This window comes from Halyomorpha halys, unplaced genomic scaffold (genome assembly GCF_000696795.3).
Source record: "Halyomorpha halys isolate HHAL.00 unplaced genomic scaffold, Hhal_1.1 Scaffold78.1, whole genome shotgun sequence".
NCBI lineage: Eukaryota > Metazoa > Arthropoda > Insecta > Hemiptera > Pentatomidae > Halyomorpha > Halyomorpha halys.
Window position 1 is genome coordinate 1,144,152 of NW_027108467.1, and position 10,189 is coordinate 1,154,340.

The 10,189-nt window shown below is 27.1% G+C and overlaps 1 protein-coding gene across 2 annotated transcripts in view; it reads left to right on the forward strand.

Annotated features, from left to right (window-relative positions):
* The first annotated feature begins 1,461 nt into the window (after positions 1 to 1,461).
* The window catches only part of Dp1 (satellite-binding protein 1 Dp1), a 50,310-nt gene continuing 41,582 nt past the window's right edge, over positions 1,462 to 10,189 (forward strand). The window contains exons 1-5 of one of the 2 annotated variants that reach the window (XM_067046799.1): positions 1,462 to 1,476; positions 1,715 to 1,786; positions 1,896 to 1,960; positions 4,516 to 4,716; positions 9,070 to 9,285. In XM_067046799.1, the coding sequence (XP_066902900.1) occupies positions 4,564 to 4,716; positions 9,070 to 9,285 (369 nt within the window). In that variant the 5' untranslated portion in view covers positions 1,462 to 1,476; positions 1,715 to 1,786; positions 1,896 to 1,960; positions 4,516 to 4,563. Of the gene's footprint in view, positions 1,477 to 1,705; positions 1,787 to 1,895; positions 1,961 to 4,515; positions 4,717 to 9,069; positions 9,286 to 10,189 lie in introns of those variants that run through there. The other variant, XM_014439161.3, reaches the window with a different exon arrangement.

Below are 10,189 nucleotides of genomic sequence, written 5' to 3' on the forward strand. Positions count from 1 at the left end.
TCAAGAACTTTGTCATCATCACATGCAATTAAATAAACAAATAGTAAAAATCGTTCACTACAAGATAAATGCCCACGGAACACCTCTTAGAGGACAAAAACGTAAGAGACTTCTGTCGGATTAATCCGGGATGTTACTAGGAGCAAAAAAAAGTCGAAAATATTGAATTATAATAATTTAAAAAAGTTCTCCCTATTTTGAGCTCAGTTCCAAATATTCATCGGATATCACTGAGTAATTTGAGTCTTCAAACTTGTGAATTGGTTAACCAGTTAGCAACGAACAAGCAACACATTTGTTATTTGTTAAGTATTTTGAGCTCAAATAGTTTCAAAACATTTACGGGATTTTGCCGAGTAATTCAAGACAGTAGATCGGGGATCCTTGTTGAAAGTTAATTTACAAGATTTAAAACAATGCAAAGGTGTGGATGGAGCATAAGCGCTCTCTGATTTGTGCCAAAAAAACCGACTCTCAACGGGTCGTCCGCAAATTCAGGCCAACTTGTACCAACCAATCCAAATAATAGGTCATTATTTGGCAAGTGTGTAGAGAGGCACCTTTCCACAAATCAAAGACTTGTACAAATGTTCGGTTATCAGTGGTAGTAACAAACGTCAGTGTCTACACACTTGTATGTTTTTTTTTTACTTTGGTTGGCTATTACATTCGATAATATAATATAAATATAAAAACTAAAAGATAGGCTAAATGATAGGAAACGTTAACATCAGCAAAGTAGTAGATGATAAAAATGCATATAAATAGTGCTACATAACCTATAAATTCAACTTTCGTTCTGGGATTAATAATAACATTATTTTATCACCTAGACATATGATGTCTATAAATATATATTTTTGCTATGTTAAATCAATAATAAACTGTTAAAGTTAGTTGACAAGATCTAAAATCATGGATTTACACCGAATCGATAGAATTTTAAAATATACAACCCTAAACTAAATTAATTATTGAATCCAAAGGTTGGGAAAATCCTTTAATTAATTAAAATACACGAGAGTACAAACATTTATCTGTTGGCCCTTTGATATGTGCCCAAAAACCGACATTCTATGGGTTGGCCACAAATTCTGGCAAAATTGTACCAGCCAATCCTAATAACCTATCCACATGTTTCAGCATGTGCGAATCTGCCATTTTTTGGCAAATATGAAGAGGCACGTGTAGGCAGATTATAGCAGATACCTTAACATTTTATTTGTGATTAGGGTAGTTCTATAAAATTATATAATCTTTATTACCGTAATGTGTAAACTTAAAATACGATTATGAAGTTCGAATTAAGAAATGATTCCCACATATCTTGAAGGAATAGTTATTATGGAGCAATTACAGGCTTTTATAATGTTTTAGCTTTGTCGCGTAGTTACTGTTAGTATGCCCCCTCCCTTACTTAAAATTATGTAGCCGTGTACTCCATAGATAAGAGAAGGCAAAAGTTTCTTTACTAAGGTGAGTATTTAACATTTATAAAATAATTTTTTATTTATTATTTAAATAAAAAGAAAATATATAATTAACTTTTTGTAGAGGTGTATATTTCATAAGTTTTTTTTTGTGGTCGAAAGTTTCGACTCAATAATATCGACTAATGTAATTGTAATGGTTAAATGTAGATAAAATATTCGAATTTTAACATTTTAATTTAGAACTAAATCCAAAATTCATAACTACGTCATTAAAAATGTAGGTTACTTAACCTGAGATGTGACAACACTGGGAACCTGGCGTTAGAAATCGGGTTGTTTGTCTCTGCCTTTCGGTAAGCCAAGTTGTCCTTAAGGGTTTTTGTTATTTGTTAAACATGTTTTATTGTCTAATGTTAAAACTAACTCGTATATAACCACTTAATTTCGTAATTCTTGGTTTAGGGGACATTCTGCAAGCTGGATGCTTAGGAGCAACGTATAGGACTGATTCTACGGCCTACAGTACAGTAAGTGTTCCACTATCCCCTTGCATTATAAAGAGTGACACGTCAACATTCTTTAACACAAAATAGTTAATAACAGTTAACCTAATTTAAATCTATCGTTTTATTCAATCTTGAGTTCAGAGATTGTATTTTAATTATTCCGGCGTGACCGTATTAGTTTGACAACGTGTCAAATGGACTATGACCCCCGCATGTCATATTTGACTTAAAAGTAATGAAACTGTGTATAGAAATTCATTTTTTTTTGTTTCTACACTCGATTTTTGTTACTATTTACACTTTAATCATTTCAAGAAAAAAATTATTTTAATTACATGCTCTTATGGTTGGACATATGGGTTCAAGGTCAGACATAGAAATATTCAAATTCTCATGTCTGTTGGAAAACTTCTACCATACAATTTAACACAGTTCAATACAATTTCATTGTTTTCAGAATTATAAAAATGTTCTATAAATTATCTATGGCCTGACCATTGGTGTCACTTATGTCTATGTAATAACCTATTAAATTTCACTTGATAAGTATTGGGTATTATTTTGCACTTATTAACTTAATTACTGAACATATTATCACTTACACATTATTTAGCTTTGGTTTAAATTATGGATTTTTTAATATATAGTTTGGCTAATTATATATTCCATATTTTTCTCCATTTTGAGTAAATGTGATGGGTTGAATTGCTACTAAGTACTTACTTTCCATCGTTAAAATTTTGCCACTTTTATTTTATTAATTGTAAGAATATATTATAAATAAAAAAATTTATATGACACATGACTTACACTCACCACCACATTACAGTTACCATTTCTTATATTTAGTTGATCAAGCCATTTTATGTGTTGTCTTTCTAAATTGTTCTGACTCCATATCACACAAATATAAATTAGAATTTATATTTAAAGTGATGTCTTTGTTAATTTTTCTTCTATTGGGCTGTTTGGTCATTCATTAACTAAATGTGATACTCTGTATATGTTACTTTATTTATAATATTATATTCTGTTATCAGATTAATTAGCTCCTAAGTACTTAGCAGTTATATCGTTTAATGGTATGATTTTTTTAAATTTTAATTTTAAACTTCCATTTACAACTTTGTAATGAATTCTTATCTTGTATATACAAATAGCTGAGTGGTAGTGTCTTAATTTTATCAAGTGTTTATTTAATTATCTGCATTGATAACATTGATCTGTTCAGTTTAGTTTCCCTTTAGCATTATTATATAATTCCAATGAAGTATTTCTAATTTTCTTTTTTTTTTATTATTGAATAAAAGTAATTTATGAATAATTCTTATTTTTATTACCTTATAAAATATAGTAAATGTAAATTTATGTTCTTTAATCTGAAGAATGTAATTAAAGTACTTCTAGCCCCTGTAGAATCTAGTATTCACTTCTTGTTAAAAATAGGAAATTTATTTCTCAAGTAGCAAGTTGCCAAATTAGTTATTATGTTTGTTTCATCCTAAATTGTTTTATTTTTATGTGTAGTAAAAGTTGATAATTTTTATGGATGATTATAGTTAATACATACATTATCCTCATAATATTTATTATTGCTAACATAAATTTTGTGTTTTTAATTTTTTTTTTAAACTAAAATATTTATTTCGATTTTGTTAAATTTTTGTATATGAAATAAATTATGGAGAAATCATTCAGTGTGAGTTATTTGAAACATCTTTGTAAGGAGGTTCTCCAGGATCAAAAATTTTCTGGGATTATTCAGGAACGATGATATAAGAAGATTGGTTATGTCTAGCTGTGAAATTGATAATTGAAGAATTTGTTACAGGCAAAGTTTGAGACATTACGGGATCAAAAAATTGATCTTTGATAATGGTTTTATTCATTTCAAAGCATTAATATATTTTGGAATGTATGTTGGAGAAAGTTAGTTATTTGTTTAGAATGTTTCTGTTCTATAATTAACTTAACTTCTTTTGAATATTTGTCATAGCTACTTTGTTGATCCTAATTACTTAGTTTCTCTGATTTTTCTATTGGTATAATTGATTTAGTATTTGTTAAGAATTGTTCCTTTTCATTCTTATTTGGTTTATTAAGGTATTGTTTTTCTTGGTTCTTATATATTTTCTTATTTTTTATTTTATTTAATCCATTGCTAAAAATATTTATATAATCCCATTATTTGTTAACTTCTATGTTGTGACTAATGTGGCTGAACTCTCATTGTGGCATTTTATTTCCTTTCTTCAAAAAGATCTACTGGTTTTTACTTATTCCTTTATTATTGATATATTCTTTTCAGATATTTGCATAGATCTTATATGTTTGCTTAATTTTATTATATTTACTGTTATCTTGTATTTAGTACAAAATTGTGTTTTTTATTTATTTATTTTTTTTCTATTTGTTATGATGTTGAAGAACTGTACTATGTTTAAATTTATTCTTTTTCTCATATTAGTTTTTATTTCTTGATAAGATTTTTCTTTTAGTTTTAATTTTTTTATTTCTAAAAATACTAAATGCTTATTGTTATTTTTTTTATTATATCGTATGTTTATACATTCCAGTGTTACTGTAAGACACGGCGCGTGACTGGTTAAACTTCAGCAAGCAGCATGGACGAGGGACAAGTGTACCAATCCTCACAGTTGTTATATGTCTATGATGAACTGTTTCCAGCTTTACCGGAATCTGCCAATCCGGCTCCGGCTTCAGACCTTGGAAAATGGAACAATAAAATGAGAATCGGTTCTTCTGTAATTACTCAGGTAATTAATTAATTAATTAAAATGGAATAATAAATTGAGGAAAAGTTTGTCTATAATTACATAAGTAATTAAGCCATAATTCGGGTAATTTATTTTATTTGTTCTGTGTAAAAGAGAGGTTTTGTGTTATCTCATGGATATAAATACTCTTTCGAATGGATTTGGAAATTTAAAAGTAATGCTGCATATTGTTTTATAAAAAAGAAATTCAATCGTATGTCAGGATAAGATTATATATGATATATAAGTCAAAATATTTATATAAATATGTAAATTATATTCATAATTTTGGTAACTGTGCTGCTCCTGCATTCAAGCGCTCGTAGCGGCGGACCATATGTTAACTATCATATCGATGTTAATCAGGGAAGATAGAGAGAAATGGTTTATTCATCTATACTGCCTAAATACATCAGGTTGCTATCTCACACAGCATACTTATCAATCTGTAATCGGACATATATAAATTACACATACATGGTATAATAAGATATAAAGAGATATAATAAACAATTTTTTTTCCCTACAAAAAGAAAAAAATGTTAATAAACTTTAGGAAGAAACTTTCAATTACTTATAATGGTAAACTATTATATTCATTAAAACTGTGGAAAGAGATTTTTTTCTATTCTATTGTTTTAACAATGATCTTAACTGTCTACTATCTTCAGAATTACAAATATATGTTTCTTTTTTACAATAAACACATATTTTGTTTAAAAATTGTAAAAGTAGGAATACTCAAAATACCATGAACGACTTTCTGGTTTGTTGAAAGTATTATAAAAGAAAAAAAATTACATATAATTGTTTATTGTCAGTTTAATCCATCATTTTCATCTTCCTCATAAATAAATTCGTAAATGAGGTGCATCTTTAATTTTTAAAAAACAAATCCTCAATGATTGTGTCACAAATTCAATTTGTATTGACTGAATAATAGTTTTACGTCCATAGAGGTAAGTAATAGGTGGTATGGTACTTGAAAGCAATGAAGTCCCAAGAACCAATCTCATAAAATTTCAAAACTTATTATAGGCTTCCTGTAAAATCATTGAGAACTATCTCTGTTGTAGTATTTATCTATAAATTCATTTATTTATCTGAAATTTTCTTTGTGTTATAGAAAAAAAAAGAAATAATAATGTACTAGGTGTAAAATGAAATGTGTACTTAAAAAATGTTTAAAACGGTGAACTATGTAAAATTAAATGCTCAGTATTGATTAAAATGTGTACTTATTAGAAAATTATGTAAAAAAAGTCTAAAAATATGTAAAATCAAATTGGTTTAAAATATCACATAATGCTCATAGGAAGTATGAAAATGTATATAATGTTGTAGAAAAAAATATTTAAAATCTCTTTTCTAATTATGAGTTATTACCTCCTCCCCCTCCCACCCCCCTCATTTTATAGAGGGCTATTTTGGGGGCAAAAGGAAAAAGCCTACTAGATCATTCAAAAAGTTTTATTCTTAAACAATCAGGAAGTGGTCTCTTTTAGTTGCTGATCATTCATACTGTTGAATAATTATTCTTCCGTAGGTTAAATACAACTGTGTCAATATAACTGTGTGGCCGTACATCTTAAGATTTGAGTTCTATACTGAACTGTTGAACAAATGTTTAAGAAATCAATTAATACATACGTACCTACATGTATATAATAAATTTATACTATTTACAAATTTTCAATCATTAATTCAAGAATGACATAAATCTTCAGATTTAGTGATGGGTCATTTTATCAACTTTTACTTTGATTTAATGATTATCTGTTTGATTTTTTAATTAATTAGATATAAAATGAATACTAAAATATTGTATTATTTTTTAATAATAATAAGAGAGTTCTGTATTTAGTATTTGTTTTAGTAAGGTTTGATAATTGTTCAAATCAATCTATTAGCTAGATGGTACGATAGTAGTGGTAATCTCTTCAGTGTCTTCAACATCTGCCTATTAAAAATGTTTCTCAATTCATGTAATTTTTTTTTTAATGGTAGTTAAAATTCAAGTTGATAATAAAACCATATTTTATGTAATTTCTATAAATTTTTGAGGTAAACAAAAAAAACAACAAGTTTAATGAAACCAAACAGGTTTTGAAATTTGAATTTCAAAATTTAGTTTATTAATTGATATCATTTTATTTAACTACCATAAAAAAAAAAACAAAAAAATCGGAGGAAATAAGTTCAATTTAAATTACACAATAGATAAAGTGGGACATGTAAATAGGGAGGTAACAAAACAGCACATTGTGCATGAGATAAGGTCCAAAGAGGTAGTAAAAAATATATGAGCAATGTTTGTGCTAAAGAGAGAGAAGAATGTACTAATAATGAATTAAACAGTGTGAAACAATTTACAGCCATATTTTAATAGATGACATGATTTCCATAGTGTAATTAAAAAAGTATGACAAATATGAGGTAAATATAATTATGTGAATTACAAATACACATAGATGAAAATTGTTGTTAAAATAAATTATTATCTGTAGGTTTATTAAGGTGAATGAATATGTGACAATAGTCCCGAAACGTTGTACAACTAGAAAGAAAAATATAGAATGACTTATATTCAACTTTTGGAAGCTTTTTAACCTCAAAAGTTTATAGAAATGAATTTACTATGATTCTTAAAAGAAAATCCATCTTTTATTTATTGTAAGATTTCTTCTTCTCATTTATTTAATTTTTAGATTGTTATAGAGAGTTATACTAAGTAGTTCATTTATTCTTTCTAGAATGGCTACTAGTAGAGGATTTTTGAAAATTCAGGAATTTTGCATGGTCAGGAATTCACTATAAATGTCGATAACATTATTGGTTTTTTTTTTCAATTTAAATGAATTTTGAATTAACTACTTTAGTAAATAAAGTAAAACAAAAAAAAAGAGAAACTTTTATTGTAAAGTTCAGCAGCACCCAGATATGTAGGTACTACTTAAAATTTTCAATGATGCAATTAAAGCGGGTTTTTTATTCATTATGTCTTTTATAACTGTTACATTGATTTTTAATTTAAACTTCATTATATGCGCATAATTAAAATTATTTAATAGGCATAGCTAAATTCCCTGTAGATATTTGGGTAAGAAATTAAAAAAGGCTCGCAAAACCTATGGAAAATCTTTAGATACACATATTTATTTTCCTGCTCAATTTTTTTTCCAACTTGATTTAAAAATCTTTAATCTTATTAAAAGTCTTACTAATGTGTATTTTACATAAAATTATAACATGATATTTTCCTTAAAAAAATTAATTTTAAATTATGTTTCTTAAAAAATATATATGTATATATTTTTAAAATATGCCAATTATTTTAGGTCCAATGATTATAAAGATCACCATTAGAATTAATTTTTCATATATTTCCTAATAAAGGAGGAAATAGAAAACCTGTTCAACAACGATATAAAAAAAAAAATTAGAAGATGTTAGTTGATCGTATGAAGTATGTTGTAGGGAGATAGTCCAGAGCCATGTTTCATAATGAAGTACAAACTAATACTACTAGTCTTGTCGATTTAACATAATACAATTACACTGGCTTGTTCAATAGTAACTTAGTACTTTTTAACTCCTGTAATATCAGTAATAGTCCTCCCTATGATGAAAAAAAAAATAAGTATTTGTGTAATTAACACTTTGTTTCTATACTTGTATTTTGAACTAATACTATTAGCTTCAATTATGAAACAGGGCCCAGATGGCAGTCAATAAAGGTATCAAAATAGTAGAAGAAAATTTTGATACCTCTATTGACCGCCTATAGACTATCTTCCTACAATAAAAAAAAATTTATCTTGTGACAATTATACAATATAAAAATTATTTATAACATTAAAAACTATTAACTCTATTTTTGTCTTGAATTATTATATTGTCCCTCCTCCCCCTCCCCTCCAAAAAAGGTTTGGTTTTTCACCAAACTATTATTTTGTTGAGTAGGCATCAAAAAGGTTTTCTTAAAAGTTAACCTATTTTGATTAATCATACGTGTCTTCGGGATATGCATTATAAAAAAATTAATTGGATATTTCTCAATCCTTTATTCTGAAATGCTACTATGTAATGAGTTATTTCTCTGATGGAAATTTTTTGGATTAATATTAGCAATATTTTTATAATATGAAATATTTTTATTGAAATTATTTTATTGCTTGGATGAGAGAGGGAGAGGAGCATTGTCATAAAAATGTCTGAATTGTGATGATGTTATTAAATGGTTATGGAATGCTTAAATAAAATAGCTATTAGTTAAAGTTAAGAAAAGCTTAATATCAAGATATCCAAGATTCATAGCAAAATATCCAAGATTAATATCTAATGGTTTTTCAGGTTTTTCGTGTACCGGCAGAAGAAAGGCGATTTGATCACAATGACAGCTTTGGTGAAAAAGATTCAGTAAGGACATGTTCTCAGATCATGAAGGAAACAGGAGCTCTGATCGAGATATCTTCCAGCAAGGATCAGTCCTTAACATTCCTTGTCACTGGAAAGACAGATAATGTTATGGAGGCCCGAAGAAAGATCCTTAGCGTTTTCCAAACTCAGGTGAGATATTCTAATCCAATTTTTTTCTGTATATTTTTGTCTGATAATGGCTAATAGGTAGGAATATTTTGTTGGTTTACAAGTAAAATATATGAAGTCAAAAAATGAATTTTTGAGATATTCAATGATAAAAAAATTGTTAGTGTTATGGAAATAGTAATTTTTTTTTAAATATAATTTTTTCAATTTCTTGAGACTGATAATTATTTATTAAATAAATCAAATTGTATCCTTGTATAGTCTCAACACTTTTTATTACATCAATAGTCCAACGTTTTGGCCATCCTCAACGACAATCTTCAAATATAAATTCTCACCTCATATCAAAATTTAAAAATTGTTTTGCAGGCTATTCTGGCCAGGTCATTAATTATAAGTCAAACACACCCTATTTTTAAAAAAATTCATTAATTTTTAAAACTTCTTATTATCATTTAGTTTTTGCATACACTCTCAATTATTGGAATACACCCATATAGCTGAAGAAAAATAGGTTCTATTAATTAACGGTCAAAGAAATATAAATTTCCCCAATTGTTTTTCTTATCCTTATTAGCTAATAATATTGTTATTCCATAAACTGGTTGGCTTTCGGTTAATGTTTAGCTACTCCGTTACCATAGAGATGTGATGCATCCTTTCAAACCTTTTCAGTTGTAGAACAACAGCGGTTACTTATAATTTTTCATTCTAGTTAATTTTTGATTGCTTACTGAGCTGAGCTGTTATATAGATTATATAGAGAGTAAAAATAAAATTAAATCGTGAATATAATGATAACTAGATATGGGATTATTATGTGATATTTTATAATATGTAATAAATAAATAAGGTTTTTCAAGCGCATGAATTGGTTATCTATTAGACTTTACTAAAATAGTAAAAGTATCATTGGTTTTATAGT